General features: G+C 36.6%; 1 protein-coding gene across 1 annotated transcript; it reads left to right on the top strand.

Annotated features, from left to right (window-relative positions):
- The first annotated feature begins 579 nt into the window (after positions 1-579).
- zdhhc8a (zinc finger DHHC-type palmitoyltransferase 8a) lies at positions 580-14,886 on the top strand. Its single transcript, XM_052608969.1, has 10 exons — positions 580-748; positions 3,959-4,080; positions 5,388-5,545; positions 5,881-6,053; positions 7,072-7,174; positions 7,245-7,336; positions 8,353-8,449; positions 9,594-9,702; positions 9,791-9,897; positions 13,021-14,886. Exons 1-10 carry the CDS (start codon positions 666-668, stop codon positions 13,822-13,824), a joined length of 1,848 nt encoding a protein of 615 aa, XP_052464929.1. The 5' UTR covers positions 580-665; the 3' UTR covers positions 13,825-14,886.
- The last annotated feature ends 5,590 nt before the right edge of the window (positions 14,887-20,476 follow it).

The raw sequence follows: 20,476 nt of genomic DNA, 5'->3' as shown, positions 1-20,476 counted from the left end.
GCCTCAGGTCAAATATTAATTTATCACAAATTAACTGTTTGACAAACACTTCCTGCTCTGATGTCCAGATCTTAATTTAAAAAAATCACAAACAGGCTCCGAAGTCCCGATCTGAATCAACCGAGTCGCGAACACGCTCCGAAGTTCATGTTTCTTGAGCAGTAAATCATCATATTATTCTGATTTCTGAAGATCATGTGACACTGAAGACTGGAGGAATGATGCTGAAACAGCTGTACATCCACAGAGATTCACACAGAAAACAGTTATTCTAAATTATAAATTTATTACTGCTTTTGTTTTATTTTTTATCAAATAAATGTAGGCTTTGTGAACAGAAGAGACTTCATCAGGATGCTTTATCTTCTACAACCATGGACATCCATGACAGATTAGTGGCTGTTGGATTGAGATTAAATTCAAATTAGGTGTGGGATGTTCTGATGCCCCGCCCACTGCAGGCCACACCCACAAATCTACACTGAGCCACACCCACTGCCCCCCTCTTGCCCCACCCCCAGCAGCCCCCTGTATAAACCATCTGACCTCGCTGACACACTGATGATTGACACACTCGCACTGCTCTGATCTGAGATGTGTGTTAGCTGCTGCTGAAGGTCTGTTGTGTGTTTGAGAGAGTGATTGATGGCTGATGTGGACGCAGGATGCGCAGGAGCAGCGCTTACATCCCCGTGTCCACTGCTGCCGCTCTACTGGTCACTTCATCCACACTCTTCTTCGTCTTCACGTAAGTCACCTCTGAGCTGACCTTCCTTCATCCACTTCAGCAGTCTTCCTTTAGGTTTAGCTCTGACAGACACCTGCATCTTTCATGACACTAACAACTCTTCATGTAATACTTTCAGATCAGTGTTGGAATCTGCAAGTGTTATAATGCATTTTAACTTTGGTTACAACTATTTATGAAAAGATGTGGTGCATTGCAAAGTATGTTACGAATATATGTTGTTTAAGATTAATTTATAACATGTAAAAACACATTTATAAATATCTCACAGGTCATCTTCAAGCGTCTCTGTCCTCCTGGAATATTAAACACCATAATCATGTTTTTTACCAAGTTGATTAAAGCCAGTTTTCACCATTTCTGAAACCGTTTTGTCTGGTAATGAATATGTGAATGCGTGCATGCTTCTGGTGCAGTATTTGTGTGCATGCATCATGCATCGGCCGCTCCGCTGCGGAGACTGGAGCAGATGGGATGGTGAGGATTAGGATTTGCTCCTGGTGCTGTTTGATTCCCATCCCGGAGGAATCGGGGTGTTGATCAGCCCTGTGACCCCCGATGAGTTTAAGCTGCACATCTGTCATGAGCACAGAACGGGCTTCACACCAGACACACACGTTCATACAGAGAGAGAGAAGTTTGGGGAGAAACTCTGATGACTTTACTGCAGAGAAGCACTGATACCCTGTAGTGTAAAAGGACAGAAATGTGACATGCATCTGTTCTTTAACTGCACACACACCGGTAACTAACCTACACAAATGACTCAGAATCCCAGAATGCATTGCACCTCCAGTGTGTTTGTGCACGATCTGTTTTCAGCAGCATTTCTGTCATTAGTATGTGCATCATAGTGTTTAATGTGTTTGTACGGTGTTGTGAATGAAGCAGGTGACTGAATATGTTTCTGTGTGCAGATGGTCAGAAATCAACGAGACATCAGCCGTAATCCGCTCATAAAGAGAAAAGCCTTTGTCCTCCATACAAATCATTTCTTCATGACCCATATCCAGATTAACTCACTTTCCCTTGAGCTCATGCATTATAGATTTCATTTGAAAAAATACAAATATATATATATATAAAGAAAACAAATCCAGTTTTTCAATGTATTATATTACTGTTTCTCTTATTGCAATGTCTCTAGATGTTAACTTCTGAGGCATTTATTTTCAAAGTTGGTAATAGTAACTAGAGTCTGTTTTTAATGTTACATTTTAAGTCATTTTTACTCTGCTGTATCTGGTGATGAGTGAAGCTTTATTCTATTTAATTCCATTCTGATATTTTATTTACTTTAAATTCAAATAATATATTATTCTTTTTTGTTGTTTTCATTGAAATAATGATAAATTAGGAGACAAATGTATTTGATATATATCTCAGTTTATATCTCACAGTATTCCATGACGGAAACTAAAAATAGAATTATGAGACGTTAACTCTTAGACAATTTAGAGAAAATAATTCTGTGTATAAGATATGAACTAGAATTCATAGAACAAATGTAAACATTGTAATATGTAAACGTGCAATTGTGAGAAAAAATTGCTTCCAGCACTGAATGAAAAAAAAAAATGCATAAAATGGTAATTGCAATTTTTTAAATTACAAAATTCTAAGATATTTTTAAATAGGAAATGTATATCTCACAATTCTGACTTTTTTAACATCTTTTTTATTTATTTATTTCTGCCTCCTCTACAAAATAAAAAATACATTTTGTCTTTTTTTCTCGCAGTTTATATCGAACTTTTTTGACTTTTTTTGGAAACAAACACAGAATTTTAAGATATTAGAATTCGTAGAATTCTGAGGGGAAAAAGTAAAAAATTTATTTTAAAAAATGTAAATACTGTACAAACTTGCAAGTAAAAAAAAAAAGAATTATGAGATAAAAATCAGCATTTTTTTCTTTATTTTTTTACATTCATTCCGTGCCAGAAACAAGCATCCATACAGATGTGATTAACTGTCAAGGAAATAATAATTGAAACTAAATAGAGCTCATTTTGCGATGCATTTGTGGAGTTGAATGTGATGAGTCAGAGGTGTTTCTGACAGTGAAGCACAGACTGACTGGGATCTGTTTGGTCTGGGTGTCGTACTGTTGTGTTGTGCGCTGTGAAGGCTGTGCAGACGGCTCTGTGATCCTGTAATCTGAGATTAGTGACGTTCAGACCCTCCTGCTGACACACATACAGATACAGAACTATATCAGTTCAGAAACAATCATGCTGTAGTTTCCCGTCTTTAATTTGATCGCACAGATTCATTCAATAAAAACCTGAGTTTAATCTGCGTCCCAGCGGCTGATTACCTCTGCTTTTAATCTCACGCTCCGGATGCAATCATCCCCGCTACGCTTTTCCTTTTTTAGACTGATCCACACTTTTCTTCTTGTCCTTGTGAAGCTGATGGTCCTCAGGGCCCACAAATCTCTCAGATGTTAGAGATGGAGCTTCAGAAAGGCACAAGACGTTTGATTCGACTCAAGTGAAAGCTTTGCTTGTGAATTATTCACCCTGAGCTACAAACGGTGGAGCGATGATGAAGGCAGATCTGAACTGATTATTGGTGCATTGACATGAAGTCAACAATATTTCATGTGATTGTTCTTAAATCAATTCTGAAAGATGATATTTGAGTAACATATCAGGCTTTTATGGCTCATTTAGTATGATATAGCGAGAATATGGAGCTCAGTTTTACTGAAACAGAGCAAAAATATGAATTTTCTGCAGATGCTGATATTTCTAAGATGAATTCTGATGTAAATCAGTGATGTTTCTAACAGTAGAGCAGATACTGATATAAATGGATGTAAATATCACTCTATATCTCCAGTAATGAGATGAGATGTAGATGATCCGCACATATAACACAGTGATGGAGAGCTGAAGAAATCAAGGCTCCTCAGAAGATGTGAGATGTTCTGGAGGCTTGTGAAGATCATTCCTCCGCTGAGGAACAGTGAAAGTAAAGCTTCTGGAAACAAACGCTCCTCAAAAGATCCTGAGGATCAGATTTGAGACTCTAAAACATGATTGATGGAGAATCAAGTAAAGCTGAGCTGCTTCAGTCCAGGAAGAGTTCATCTGGAGATATTACTGACCGTATTCTGACCTTTACTTGATCAGAAACTCTGAGCTGTTGAGATTGTGTGTGTGGTTCCTCTGGAGATCTTTGCTCTATCTGTGATCCTCTCAGGTGTCCGTGGCTCGCCGTGAACGTGTCTCCTGTTTTCCCGCCATGCGTCGGCATCGTCTTCCTCTTCGTTATGGCGAACTTCATCATGGCGACGTTCATGGATGCCGGCGTGTTCCCGAGAGGTCAGTCGAGTCAAACACACAATCACAGATCAATCTGATGAACTCAGACAAACATCACAGCTGCAGTCTCCAAGTCTGACACTTTTCTTCTCAGGATCTTTAATTTACATCTTCCAATTTTGTTTTGTTTTGTTGTTTTGACATGGAATGGAAAAATAAGGTAATTTAACATGCTGCTAAGATGATTGGGCAAATTGCTGAAAATGTTTTAGCATGTTGCTGACATGATTTACATTGTCGCTATTAATATTTTATCATGTTGCTAGTTTATTTAAATATGATTTAGCATGTTTCTAGCATGTTTTAGCACACTGTTAGCATGATAGGTGTGTTATTACCATGATGATCATTTTGCTAACACCTTTTAAAATATTGTTAGCATTATTGCTGTGATTTAGCATGCCGTTAGCATGATTTAGAACATTGCTAACAATGTTTTAGCATGTTGCTAACATAATTTTCATTGTGATTAGCATGTTATTACCATGACGATCATGTTGCTAACCTCTTTTAAAATATTGTTAGCATGTTTACTGTGATTTATCATGCTGTTAGCATGATTTAACAAATTGTTAACAATGTTTTAGCATGTTGCTAACATGATTAGCATGTTGCTACCATGTTTTAACATGTTGTTAGCATGATTAGTGAGATTTAGCATGTTGCCAGCCAGCATGATTTATCACATTTCTAACAATGCTTTAGCATTGTTGCGAACATGATTTACATTGTCACTAGCATGATTTATCATACTTGCATATTTATATCTAGCATATTTAAGTATGATTTAATGTTGAATATAAATAAACATGTTTCTAGCATGTTTTAGCACATTGTTAGCAGGATTAACGTTTTATTAACATGATTATCATGTTGATTTAAAATGTTGCTAGCATGTTGTTAACACGTTTAGCATTTATCGCATGATGCTAGCTATCTCATAATTCTGACTTTTTTCCTCACAATTGCTAGTTAGTTTATCTTGTAGTTGCTGGATGAAAAAAGATAATGCTATTAATAAAAACAAATAAAAAGACAATTAACTTAGAACAATTCTGACCTTTTGTCACAACTCCAAGTTATAAACTGCTAATTGCGATTTTTTTTGCTGCCATGGTATAAACATCTAAAAAGCTAATTGTGCCTTTTTATTTCACAATTCAGATTTTTTAACATGCAATTGTGAGTTTATATCTCAGAATTATGAGATAATAAGTTTTTGCAATTACGCTTTTTACTTTTTTATTCCACAGCGGAAATGTAAAACGCACATGTTGATTTTAAAACGCTCTGTGTTTTCGTCATAGCTAATGAGGACGAGGACAAGGACGAGGACTTCCGTGCGCCGCTCTATAAGAACGTGGAGGTGCGCGGCGTGCAGGTTCGCATGAAGTGGTGCGCTTCCTGTCACTTCTATCGTCCGCCGCGCTGCTCGCACTGTAGCGTGTGTGATCACTGCGTGGAGGTGAGACCAACGCCACCACGACTAGCTAACTCATCACTAATAATAACATAGCTATATATATATATATTAGGGCTGTCAAAATTAATTGTGCATTATTTATTTATTTTGTTTAATGCATTATAAATATTTAAAGGGATGCAAAATTCACAATTCACTCCTTTTTATTAATCCTCAAAAAACTTAAATTCTCAATAATCAAGATTTCCCCGCCCACATCTGCTTAAGGATGGTTAATTAGCATATCTCCGCCCTCAGGCTGCTCATATTTCAAATATGCCCTATTTATATGCGATTAATTTGTTGTTTTAATGCACTAATACATGTAATCTCTTTAGGACTTTGATCATCACTGTCCCTGGGTGAACAACTGCATCGGGAGACGCAACTATCGCTTCTTCTTCCTCTTCCTGCTGTCTCTGACTCTTCACATGGTGGGCGTGTTCTCCGGCGGGCTCCTGTATGTTCTGGATCACCCGGAGAACCTGTGGGAACTGCACAACGCCGTCACGTATCCTTCAGCTCCATGATTGTGGCATGGAAAGACAAGAAATAATGACACAAACATACTGCCCCGTCTCCCATTGGTCAGTCAGACAGATAGCCCCGCCCCAGACTCACGTGATTGGTTTGAGTCAGTAGTTGACACTTCGGCCGTTCAAACAAAACACAGTGTGTCACTAATCAGGAAGTTAATCTGAACCTGTGTTATTTTAGTATTATTTAATGTTTTTTCTAATATGTAGAATTAGATTTCATATGTTTGTTGTTTGTTTTTTTTGTTTTTTTCATGCATTAAGCAGACAGGACGGTAGAGAATGACAGGAAAGTGTGAGGTGTAGAGTTGAAAACAGGATTGATAAAGGACCACAAATCAGCGCTCTAACATATATTAAACGATATTAGATTAGATTAGATTAGATTAGATTAGATTAGATTAGATTAGATTAGCACATGTAAGGAACGAGGCAACAAACTAAATCATTCTTGACATTTTTATTAATTTTACAAATATTTTATTTGTATTTATTATTTAATACTGTTATTATTTTATTTTTCAGTTAAATTTTTACTATTTTGTTCTTAAAATATTATTATTTAGGTTTAATTTATTTTTATTTCATTTTTAATAATTTTTTTGTAATTTTGTTGCATGCTTTTGTTATTTCTTTTTTTTTTTTTTTGTAGATTTCTACTAAGGATCAATTTATTTTTAGTTCGGTTTTTTGTTATGTGATAACAAAATTTATGTGATTTAAAAATGTATTATATATTACAGTTATTTTTTCATTTCAGTTTTAATTTAAATTTGAGTAATACTGAGTACTATATTACTCTTTAGGTTACTTTTTTCAGTTTTAGTATTGTGCTTGTTTCAGTTAACAGAAATGGTTGTAATAATTTAGATGTATTGATAATAACCCTGCTTTTGAACTTTGAACTGACACACTACGAGCTCTCTGATCGTCTGAAACGTCACACAGATGATGTTTAAAGCGGTGAACAGTACCTTGACGGTGTGTGTTCAGGCTGGTGGTCATGAGTGTCTCGGCTCTCTTCTTCATCCCCGTCTTGGGTCTGTCCTGTTTTCATCTGGTGCTGGTGGCGAGGGGACGCACCACAAACGAACAGGTAAGGTCATGTGTGACATGCATCAGATCAGATTCTGCTGGAGACTGAACTTCCTCGTGACGTGTGACAGGTGACAGGGAAGTTCCAGGGAGGAGTGAATCCGTTCACGCGCGGCTGCTGTCAGAACGTGCAGTTTGTGCTCTTCAGTCCCATCACGCCCAGGTGAGCGCGCTTCTACACGCGCAAAACAATCCCTTGCATGAAGAATCTAAAACATGCTGTTACTATTTCTATGGAACACAAACAGATACATTTAGTTCCGACAATATCTCATACGACGTCTCTCAGGCTTTAAATGCGACAGAAGACACTTGAAAATTATCAGAATCCAGAACGAGAAATTCAAAAGTTCCATGCAACAATAATTTTATTGCAACATTTTATTATGTCTTCATGCATCATGGATGCCAATACGAGTTCTTACAAATAAAATAAAGGCATGCCCAGAATGTATATGTGACAGATGGTAATTTTTAACCATTTAAAGTACTTTGTGATTGTGTTTCCATACAATATTGCCATTACACATGAACAAGGACAAGAAAAATACATATGCAATATAAACAAAAAAAAAACAATACAGTTGTATTAAAATGAAGTGTGAAGCAATTCATAAAAATAAGATTAAACTAGTGTATAAACTAGAAACTAAAACTGAACTAAAAGTTAAAATAAAGTTAAATAATACAGTTAAAATAAAGTTCTAAGCAATACATAAAAATAAGTTAAAAATTAAAATAAACCTAAATAGTTACATAAAAATTATAAAAAGACAATATTTCTTAAAATTAAACTGTATATATATTATTCATTATTAGCACCTAATTTTAATGCACTTTGAATGCAAATTTTTACATAGGTTTTTTTATATTACTATCCACAATATATAATGCTTTCATGACATTGACCATTAAACAAAATTATTTATTAAATTAGTTATTTTTTTCTGAAGAACTCAAGCTCATCGTTACTACTCTCAAGCTTTAAACATGATATAAAATACCCAAAATGAATCATAATTTATGCGTTTGGGAGAAGTTATACATTTTTATTACATTCTTCTCGCATTCTCTTGTGAATGAAACATCAAGGATGCCAAACTGATTAACAGCATGCAGGGTGAGTAAATGAAGACAGGATGTTTAATTTTAACGATGATTTTGCTCGTTAAATATCAGGTACACAGAGAAACTCAGTGAGAGACTGCCGCTTCACATTCAGCCTCCTTTCCATCAGCCAGAATCCCACAAACTGAGCCAAACACTCCCGATCAAGGTACTTATGTCCATTAATACTTCATTTGTGGTGCATCAAGGCTGTGAATAATTGAATAAGGTCAAACATCAAACCTGAGCTGCGTTCAGCATCATTAACCATCAGCTGTGCTTTAGAAACCCACTCAGTTATATGGATAAAGACACTGTCAATTTACTAAAGCCTATATGTTTTAATCCATTAAATATTTTTAAACAGATTTGATGGTTTCTCTCTGAAGCTAGTCTAATTAATTTTAGGGAATGGTGTCATTTGAACAATTCAAAATGATTCAGTCCATAAGCTTCGTTTGACGATCATACTGCTCTGAATGACAAACAAACAAACATATATTTAATGCAATCATTATAAATCTAAAGTGATTTTGACAGCTTAAACAGATTGTACTTTTATAACTTAGAAATATATTAGACAACTTTTTCAAAAGCATAGCTTGACTTCATTTAAATCGTGAGTCGTGAGATTTTTTTGGTGATTATAATTTCTGTTTTCAATTTAATTTTGGTTAAAGTTTTAGTAATTTTATTTAATTTTAGTCATTGTTATTTATGACTTTTTAAAAATAAATCTATATAGTTTTTTTTATCAAATGAAATGTTGCATATTATATATATATATATATATATATATATATATATATATATTTTTTTTTACTTTGATAAGTGTTATTTTAGTATCTCTGATATATTTTTTGTTAAAATATTATAATATAATATGTTTGTTAATTATATTGTTAATATTCTGAATTAGATTTCTTTTCTGTTTTTATGTTAACTTTATTTAAAGTTTTAGTAACTTTGTTGTGTGCTTCTTCAAATTTTTGTAAGTTTTTGTTGTTTTTAAATGTCTGTTTTAGTTATAGTTTTAAAATGTTCAGTTTTAGTTTTAGTTATTTTAGTACATTAAGCTTAAACTAAATGATAGTTGCCTTGGCACTAGATAAGTAAAGAAAGCTATGTATATTTTACATTATTTAAGTTAATCTGTATTTTATTTCAAGTAACAAAAATGTTTTTTTATGGTTTCAGTTTTAGTTTAATAACCCTGGTTTGTTCACTTTAAAGTAGATTCACAGTAAGAGAGTGATTATGTCACTATTGATATCTGTGTAATATTTAGTGTCATGTTGGTGTGTTTGTGTCAGTCTCTAGAGGAAGTAGACGCTCCAGACAGTAAAAGTCTGACCTGTCCACCTCCGCTGCCTCCCAAACCAGACCCAGTCCTGCTCAAGAACCATTTGGCAGCGTTGGAAGGTGAGTGGATGTGTGGCAGAATCATGTTTCTGTACGGTCTGAAACACTGAATCTGTTCATGTCTCCTCTATTGTTTGTTTTCTAATAGAGAGTTTGCTCCAGTCCAGAGCTCTAATGCTTTCAGGACACAGTATGAATCCACTCCAGACTTCAGAGTCGCCCACCAAAGTGCTCTACCAAGTTCCCAGAGATCAGGTGAGGAGACAGATTTACACTCAGTAACCTTTGACGAGGCTGATGTTGTTGAAACGGTTTGTCCAGAGAAGAGCTGGCTCTCCAGGTGTAACCTGGTTTTGGGCCAAGGTTTTTATTCTCCTGTTGTCACTAAAATTGAGTTTTTCTTTCCTTGCAATCATCTCCTTGGGCTTTTGAGCAGCTGCTTGATTAAAACTAGGTAGACTCACATCAGACTCTTTGATGACTAGCTTACAACGAAACCATCTGACATTTAAATCTCGTAGTAGAACAAAACCGACAGATTTATAAAACTCATAACTAAAGAAACAGACTAATGTTTAAATCTCGAAGTAAAATAAAACCGACTAATGTTTAAATCCGTAATTGAACGAAACTGACCGATGTTTAAATCTTGTAATTGAACAAAACTGACCAACGTTTAAATCTCATAATAGAATGAAGCCGACCGATGTTTATATCTTGTAACAGAACAAAACCGACCGATGTTTAAATCTCGTAATAGAACGAAACTGACGAATGTATACAACTCATAACTAAATGAAACCTACTAATGTTTAAATCTCGTAATAAAATGAAACCGAACGATGTTTATATCTCGTAATAGAACGAAACCGACGGATGTATAAAACTCATAACTAAATTAAACTGGGGTATGTTTAAATCTCGTAATAAAACGGAACTGATGGACGTTTAAATCTTGTAATTGAACAAAACTGACCAATGTTTAAATCTCATAATAGAACAAAACCCACTGACGTTTAAATCTCATAATGAAACAAAACTGACGGACGTTTAAATCTCATAATGAAACAAAACTGACGGACGTTTAAATCTCGTAATTGAACAAAACTGACCGAAGTTTAAATCTCGTAATTGAACAAAACTGACCGATGTTTAAATCTCATAATAGAACGAAACCGACTGACATTTAAATATCGTAATAAAACGAAACCGACCGATGTTTAAATCTCGTAATAGAACGAAACCGACCAATGTTTAAATCTTGTAATAGAACGAAACCGACCGATGTTTAAATCTTGTAATAGAACGAAACCGACCAATGTTTAAATCTTGTAATAGAACGAAACCGACAGATGTTTAAATCTCGTAATAGAACGAAACCGACCAATGTTTAAATCTTGTAATAGAACGAAACCGACAGATGTTTAAATCTCATAATAGAATGAAACCGACCGACATTTAAATCTCGTAATAGAACGAAACCGACCAATGTTTAAATCTTGTAATAGAACGAAACCGACCGATGTTTAAATCTCGTAATAGAACGAAACCGACCAATGTTTAAATCTTGTAATAGAACGAAACCGACCGATGTTTAAATCTTGTAATAGAACGAAACCGACCAATGTTTAAATCTTGTAATAGAATGAAACCGACCAATGTTTAAATCTTGTAATAGAACGAAACCGACCGATGTTTAAATCTTGTAATAGAACGAAACCGACCAATGTTTAAATCTTGTAATAGAACGAAACCGACCAATGTTTAAATCTTGTAATAGAACGAAACCGACCAATGTTTAAATCTTGTAATAGAATGAAACCGACCAATGTTTAAATCTTGTAATAGAATGAAACCGACCGACATTTAAATCTTGTAATAGAACGAAACCGACCAATGTTTAAATCTTGTAATAGAACGAAACCGACCAATGTTTAAATCTTGTAATAGAATGAAACCGACCGACATTTAAATCTTGTAATAGAACGAAACCGACTGACGTTTAAATCTCATAATGAAACAAAACTGACGGACGTTTAAATCTCGTAATAGAACGAAACTGACCAATGTTTAAATCTCGATATAGAACAAAACCGACTGACGTTTAAATCTTGTAATAGAACGAAACTGACCGACATTTAAATCTCGTAATAGAACGAAACCGACCGATGTTTAAATCTTGTAATAGAACGAAACCGACCGACATTTAAATCTTGTAATAGAACGAAACCGACCGATGTTTAAATCTCATAATAGAACGAAACCGACCGACATTTAAATCTCGTAATAGAATGAAACCGACCGATGTTTAAATCTTGTAAGAGAACGAAACCGGCAGATGTATAAAATTCATAACTGAACGTAATAGAACGTAAAAATCTCGTAATAGAACGAAACTGACCGACATTTAAATCTCACAATTGAACTAAACTGACCGACGTTTAAATCTCGTAATCGAACTAAACTGACTTACATTTAAATCTCGTAATAGAACGAAACTGACCAATGTTTAAATCTCGATATAGAACAAAACCGACAGATGTTTAAATCTTGTAATAGAACGAAACCGACCGACATTTAAATCTCGTAATAGAACGAAACCGACCGATGTTTAAATCTCATAATAGAATGAAACCGACCGACATTTAAATCTCATAATAGAATGAAACCGACCGATGTTTAAATCTTGTAATAGAATGAAACCGGCAGACGTATAAAATTCATAACTGAACGTAATAGAATGTAAAAATCTCGTAATAGAACACATCTGACCGACATTTAAATCTCTTAATAGAACGAAACTGACCAATGTTTAAATCTCGATATAGAACAAAACCGACTGACGTTTAAATCTTGTAATAGAATGAAACCGAGTAATATTTAAATCTCTTAATGCAGTGGTTCCCAACCTCGTTCCTTGAGGCTCCCCAACACTGCAACTTTTGCATCTCTCCTGTGTCAGAGACACCTATTTCAGGTCTTGGAGTCTCTACTAATGATCTGATGATCTTAATCAGGTGTGTTTGAATAAGGAGACATAGAAAACCTGCAGTGTTGGAGGACCTCCAGGAACGTCTTAATGGAATGAAATTTCACTCTCAAATTTACCTTTGAATTCTCAGTCATGTGTTTGAGTCACTGCCACACTGATAGATGTGCTAGACATCACTAAAAGCTCGATATAGCTAGATGTAAATCTTGAGGATCACTCGTGTCACTAAAACCCACAATAAGCGCTTTAGACATAACAGTATGTTCTGTAAAGCTGCTTTGGAATGATTGTGAAAAGCTTTAAATAAATACATTTGACTTGCTTTGGATGTTTTCGTGGAAACTGGCTGCATGTTCTCCTAGATGTTCCTTTGTCTGTCGATGTAGATGGTGTTGAGGATCTCTCCGTTGGTTCCTCAGGAACACGCGTCTGAACCCAGTCTGCTGCAGCCCGAGAACCACGCAATCGCTCTGACTCTGAACTCACGCTCGCTGAGTCTCAAGCACTCCAGCCGCCGCGGATCCCAGCGTGCCGAAATCCCACACGCGAGCCAAAGCGTCCTCAGCGGCCGGACGGGGAGCCTGTCCTATGACAGCCTTCTGCATCCCGCGGGCGTCCAGGCGGCGTTCCTACCCATGGATCCGGGTCTGTCCCACGGCTGCGTTGATGTGCAGCGGCTTCCGGCACGCAACTGCAGCCCAGTGTTCATGCACATCAACCGCGAGCCGTCGCCCGTCCGCTACGACAGCCTTCCCAAACCACTCATGAGCTCCATCCAGGAGCGCCGTGAGCCCGACGACAAGGACAAACCCCTGCAGGACAGCGGCATCTACGACACTCCCAGCAGACGCAGCCTGCCGCAGGATTTACGCGGGCTGTCGTCGTCTCGCGGCCCGACTCCTCCGGCGTACGGCTCGAGGGAGTTCCTCCTGAGCAGCGCGGCATATGGATACGGGAGCCGCTCGCATCTGTCCTCCTCCTCGTCTTCCTCACTCACCCGCGCTCCTCGGACCACCGGCTCACCACTGCACTTTAACCGCTCTCTATCGCCCTCTATCTATCAGTCTCTGGACCGACAGTCACAGCTCCCTCCGTCCACGCTCCCTGCTCCGCTCCCCACCTCCTCCTACGGGCCTCAGAAAGCACTGGCTTACATCCGAGGAGGAGAAAGACCCGAACCGGAACTATGAGTCCTGATGAGAGCGTCTGTTTAGAGAAGTCACGGAAAACCTGGAAATATCAGGAATTTTAAAGGGATACTTCACCTAAAAGTGAAAGTTATTTTGAAGAATGTGTCAGTTTTTGGTCCCCATGGACTTCCATAGTATGGGGAAAAAATACTGTGGACGTCAGTGGCTCCTGGTGACTATTCGGTTACTAGCATTCTTCATATTATCTTATTTTGTGTTTAACAGCTGAAAGATGATTGGAACAACATGATGATGACCGTTTTAATTTTTGGGTGAACTATGGCTTTAAGAGTGAGCATCTAAATTGGAATTGGTCTATGTCTTGGTCCTGTAGAGGTTTATTACAGTCAACTAAAGCCATCAAGAACATTTTTGTTACTTTAAATAAATTATATTACTTATTTAATTTCAGCTAGTTGCCAAGGCAACATTTCTCATTTTTTTTATTTAGTTTATAAATAACTAAAAACATTCAAAAATATTTGTTGTTATATATTTGTTATATATACATAAGCATGAACTGAAATGGAATAAAATATGTAAAAAATACTACTAACAAATAATTAAAACTAAGTAAATTCTATACATATTTAAAAACAATAACAAAACTGCAATGATTACTAAAATAAAAGTGAAAACAAAATACAAAAATAAAATTAACTCAAAGAAATAACAAAACTATAATAGTGTATCAAAAATACTAAAATAATTCTTCCATTTATTTGTTTTTAAAATATTTAAAATAATATGTAACAGATATTTATTATATTCTATGAGCCAGAAAAATGGGTTTTAAATACTTTTTAATTTTAATAAGTCAAGAATGGCTTTCGCCAAAAAAGGGGGCGAAGGGGGGAAGGGGTATGTGGCATCGCATTATAAAAAAGAAAAAAGAAAAAAAAAGATTGAATTGAATTCTGTGCTTTAATTAAAACTGTTATTTATTAATTGTCAAATTTAATGTCAAATATACTTGTTTTGTTACTACTTTTTTTCTGTATCAATATTGTGTTTTATATATAATTTAAATCTTGGCTAATAAAGTTTGATTTGATGACTTGATTTTGTATTGATCTGCTCTCAGTGGATTTATATTCTTGTTAATAATATATGTAACACTCAAATGCTTTCGATCAGAGGAAACAGGTCACATCATGAAGGCCACAATTAAGACTAGATAGCCTTTATTTCTGTAGTAAGGGATTTGTAGAGGATGGGAATATTATCAGGAATATTACAGAAGCAGAAGTTCCTAATCACATGTCGGTCCACTGATGAACTGGATGAAGTTAATGAATAAACATTAATTGTGGTCTCTGAATCTTCTCAGTTAAACAAATCAGTCTGAATTTACAAGTATAAGAAATCTGCAAAATATAGAAAAGCACACCCTAGACGGCCTTTAATACTGATGTACTGAAATTAATAAATAATGCAGTAAATCGTGTTTATTTGAGCTTTTAGGCCTGGCTGATGAAACGCAGTGCGCGCGCATCAGGTGTTTTACTGCGCGGACACGGAGCGCGTGCTGGAATCACTTTGATCAAATATTAACAGTGCTGCGCGCTCCACTCTCTGATTTCCAAAGGCTTTAATGGAGCGGTGTTTGATGTGCCGCTTCGCTCGAGAGAGAACTAAGAGCGTGCGGTTTATCAATCAGATGCGCGTGCTGGTTACTATAGCAACAGTCAAGTCTTCTGTCAGACTCGACATCGGCCCAATTCATTTTTCATCTTAAAATAAAGTGATGTACTGCGTGATTAAGACACCTGCTGCTGTAATGTTGCTGGTATCAAAATTGCGTAATTATTGCTTGATCAATAAAAAAAACTCTCTTTATGAATTATGAGTGTTGTCTACTAAATATATTACATAAAACTGTGGTCAAAAGTCTATCAAAAATGCGGAAGTGTTCGGGTAGTTGGATCATAATGCTGCACAATGTTTCCATCTTTGAGATGCAGCTCGTCATATTAATGGAGTGTTTCATTAGTTAGCAGTAAATCTGTTACCTCGCCTGAATATGTTCTAGTTTTGTGCTGAATGTTATCTTTGGAATCGAAATATGGACGTTTTATTTGTTAAAATACGTCACACTTATTCGCTTATTTCAGTAAATGTAATAACACTAGCCGAGTTTATCCAGTAGTAGCTAGTGCTGATGTAAACATGACTGAAGAACAGACGAACCGATTCAATTGAGTGAGTCATTTACACCCTAACCGCTCCGATTAATTCAAATTCGATCATTCAGTTCAAATGTTTCGCTAGCAACAAAAAAAAAATTAAATTAAAAAAAATTAAATTAAGTAAAATTCGAAACTCTGAATCAGTTGCATCATAAAATGAATCACTGTTTCGAAGCGCTTTGAAACGGATTGCGAATCACAAATCATTTGATTCAGATCTGAACTTAGACGTTTCGCAAATATTTAGATTCTAATTGGGACTTTGGAGCGCGTTTCTTTCTTTCTTTCTTTCTTAATTTTCGTAAAGGGATGTTTTGCCACGAGGGTTATCTAACTCAGTTCCTTTAAAGGGGTCACTGGATGCCCATTTCCACAAGTTGATATGATTTTTTGGGTCTCAATGTAAAGTCTGTAACATAGCCTACTTTGATTAAAATGTTCTCAATGGTAGTAGCTATAAAAAAAATTAAGAAAGGCGATTAAAAAAAACCTTTTATACTCACTTCTTGTGTAGATGAAACTGGATCACAAATGATTAGCAGGAACTTAAACGCATTTAGGCAGATCAGGTATCAAGACTGACTTGTCAATCAACAATCATGGGCGGGGCCTGTGCAGAACTACGTCATTCTGACAGGAATCTCACAACAGCCTTATTTTTATTGTAATTTTTTAATGTTTACAGTAAATTTTGAAGAGTTGTCTTTGTCAATTAAATATAATTTAAATAACTGTCTAAATTGAATGTAAATCAAGACTTCTTGGAATATGATTTTCTACCTAAAATATAAGGTGAGACCTACTTTTCTTATAAAACAATCATTTATCATAAAAGTACATGAATGGATTTTCGTTTTTTTCACTGAAAAATGTTCAATTTTTTAATTTTTCAAATATTTTGTATTATTTAAAAAATGTACTTGTAAATATAATGAAACTTAAATAGATATCTAAATTAAATCTAAATCCATGAGAAATTTCTACCTAAAATATAAAAGAAGTCCTACTAATTACATAACAATCTTACAAACAAATTTCATATAATTGTTTTTAGTTAATTTTATTTTATTTTACACTTAAATATGAAGTGCTGTCTTTGTAAATATAATTTAAAGAACTAAATATGTACATTTAATGTAGAATTTTAAAAATGTTAGATGATAAAGTCATTCATATTGTAATTTCTCAATATTTTACAGTAACAATGTCATTTATTGTCTCTCTAATAATATTTTTTCTCTGCGTATGTCCAGTTAATTAAGTTTTCTCTGTATTCTTTTAATGACATGTTTTAGTGTGTATTTCTCAGATGAATTCTGCAGGGCTTCATTAATCCTCATGATTTTCTCTGGATGTTTTTTCTCCATTAATGGATTGTCATTCTCTCTAATGAAGATGGCGTACGGGTGCAAGGCTCACTGCTGTCTGCATGATTTTATGGTTGAAACGCAGTGACATTCGGCTGGATTTCAACGCTCTCGGTCCCGCATGATGAAATGCCTCCTGTGGTGACGGCTGAAAGAGCTGAATAAATCATCCGTCCGGATAGCTGCTCTCTGGGGGAAGTTGTCTTACATTCATTATTAATCACAATTCAGAAAGAGTTGTTCCCTATTTATTATTCATCATAAACTGCTGTTGGCTCTTTCCCATCGTGGCGTAGCTGGAGGGAGTGTTTGTGTTCAACACAGGTGTGTGACAGATCCAACCTCCAGATGAAAACAGACCGTCAGATTCTGAATGAAGAAACCACATTCATTTTACATCTATAACCTTCACAGTCAAAGCTGCAGCAGCACAGTGTTTAAAGGAATAGTTCACCAAAAATGAAAATTACTACTTAAGATGTGCTATCTAAAATCAGGATGAGTTTGTTTCTTCATCAGGTTTGTAGAAATGTAGCATTGCATCAGTGTCTCATCAATGGATGCTCTGCAGTGAATGGATGCCGTCAGAATGAGAGTCTGATAAAAACATCACAATAATCCACAGCACTCCAGTCCATCAGTGAACATCTGGAGAAGACAAAACCTGAAACACATCCAGCATTAAGATGATTTTAACTCCTGGACAGATCTCAAATGTGGGTGTTTGGTCACTGCATGATCCAGAGTGCCATTAAAATTAAAATGCATCCCATATATATTGATATATGCATGATTAAATATGCTAATTTACTGCTCAAATGATCCATTTATTCAGAATCTTGCATGTTATTATCTGTGTTTTATGTGTCACAGGTTGTTTTATGCACAATGACACACAGATGAATGCCTGTGTTTTTCCCATCATCCTCTGCTGAGACACATCTCTCTCATCTGTCTCCACCTGTGCAGGTGAGTTGATGTGCTCACATTTGTTGTTGTCGGACAAAACCCAGAAGCAATCTGTATTTTAGCACGTCTGGTGCAATCATCCTGAAGTCAATGGTTTTCGGTTAAAAGCCTGAAATAAGATTGAAGAAGCTGGTGAAGCTTAATGCGTATGATGGAGGTGTAGTCCATTTATAGTCTACTTTTAGCTTTTTGCTTCTGCAGGTTCAGTGTTTATAAAAGTTGTTCATTTGTGTGGTTTATCATGATATATATATATATATATATATAATTTTTTTTATTTTAAATGACCGATCGTTTCTCTAGATAGGACTCTTATTCCTCAGCTGGGTTTGTGTAGAGATCTTTGAAGCTGCGCTGAAACCACTGGTCCCCATTGAAGTCTATTTCATGGAGAAAAATCCTGGAATGTTTTGCTCAAAATCCTTAATTTCTTTTCGACTAAAGACAGAAAGACACGAACATCTTGGATGAAACGGGGCTGAGTAAATAAATCATCAGGACATTTTTATTCTGGAAGCGAACTAATCCTTTAACTATTCATTGACTTTGAACAGTCCAGAAAATGTAATGTTCTGTTTTAGTGTCTCAGAGAGAGAGAGAGAGAACACACACACACACACACACACACAAAGAGAGAGAGAGAGAGAGAACACACACACACACACAGAGAGAGAGAGAGAGAGAGAGAGAACACACACACACTTAGAGAGAGAGAGAGAGAACACACACACACACACAAACACACACACACACACACAAAGAGAGAGAGAGAACACACACACACACACACACACACACAAAGAGAGAGAGAGAGAGAGAGAGAACACACACACACACACACACACAAAGAGAGAGAGAGAACACACACACACACACACACACACACACAGAGAGAGAGAGAGAGAGAGAGAACACACACACACACACTTAGAGAGAGAGAGAGAGAGAGAGAACACACACACACACACACACACACTTAGAGAGAGAACACACACACACACACACACACACACTTAGAGAGAGAACACACACACACACACAAACACACACACACACTTAGAGAGAGAGAGAGAGAACACACACACACACACAAACACACACACACACACACACACTTAGAGAGAGAGAGAGAGAACACACACACACACAAACACACACACACACACACACTTAGAGAGAGAGAGAGAGTGAACACACACACACACACACACACACAGAGAGAGAGAGAGAGAGAGAGAACACACACACACACACGCACGCGCACACACACACACACACACACACACACACACACACACAAACACAGAGAGAGACAGAGAGAGACAGAGAGAGTGAGTGTGTTCATGGAAATCCAATATGTGTGTGTGTGTGTGTGTGTGTGTGTTCTCTCTCTCTGTGTGTGTGTGTGTGTGTGTGTTCTCTCTCTTTCTGTGTGTGTGTGTGTGTGTGTGTGTTCTTTCTCTCTCTCTCTCTCTCTCTCTCTCTCTGTGTGTGTGTGTGTGTGTGTGTTCTCTCTCTCTCTCTCTCTCTGTGTGTGTGTGTGTGTTCTCTCTCTCTCTCTCTCTCTCTGTATGTGTGTGTGTGTTGTCTCTCTCTTTCTCTCTCTCTGTGTGTGTGTGTGTGTGTTCTCTCTCTCTCTCTCTCTCTGTGTGTGTGTGTGTGTTCTCTCTCTCTCTCTCTGTATGTGTGTTCTCTCTCTCTTTCTCTCTCTCTCTGTGTGTGTGTGTGTGTTCTCTCTCTCTCTCTCTGTATGTGTGTGTGTGTTCTCTCTCTCTTTCTCTCTCTCTCTGTGTGTGTGTGTGTGTTCTCTCTCTCTCTCTCTCTCTGTGTGTGTGTTCTCTCTGTCTCTCTCTCTCTCTCTCTGTGTGTGTGTGTGTGTGTGTGTGTGTGCTGCATCAGTAACCTCCCTGATGCGGTTTAATGAGCGCTAATGATCTCATTTAATGAATGATAAACACTGACTGGATGTGGTTCGGTGAAGAGTGTGTGTGAATCGTGCTGTTGATTCAGCAACTCCTCCACTGCGCTGAGCTGCGCGCGCTTGTGTGTGTGTGTGTGTGTGAGAGAGAGAGAGGCTGGGGTGGGTGTGCGCGCGCGCGTGTGTGTGTGTGTGTGTGAGAGAGAGGC

Source organism: Carassius gibelio, chromosome A10 (assembly GCF_023724105.1).
Source record: "Carassius gibelio isolate Cgi1373 ecotype wild population from Czech Republic chromosome A10, carGib1.2-hapl.c, whole genome shotgun sequence".
Lineage (NCBI taxonomy): Eukaryota > Metazoa > Chordata > Actinopteri > Cypriniformes > Cyprinidae > Carassius > Carassius gibelio.
The sequence above is the reverse complement of the archived record's forward strand: the minus strand, read 5'-3'. Positions and strand labels throughout refer to the sequence as shown.

Bases quoted from the DNA above. Each gene is read 5' to 3' on its own strand.
- zdhhc8a (XM_052608969.1), top strand. From the start codon at position 666: ATGCGCAGGAGCAGCGCTTACATCCCCGTGTCCACTGCTGCCGCTCTA. The intron at 5,546-5,880 runs GTGAGACCAACG...TAATCTCTTTAG, and splicing joins TGTGTGATCACTGCGTGGAG to GACTTTGATCATCACTGTCC. The intron at 6,054-7,071 runs GTATCCTTCAGC...GTGTGTGTTCAG, and splicing joins GAACTGCACAACGCCGTCAC to GCTGGTGGTCATGAGTGTCT.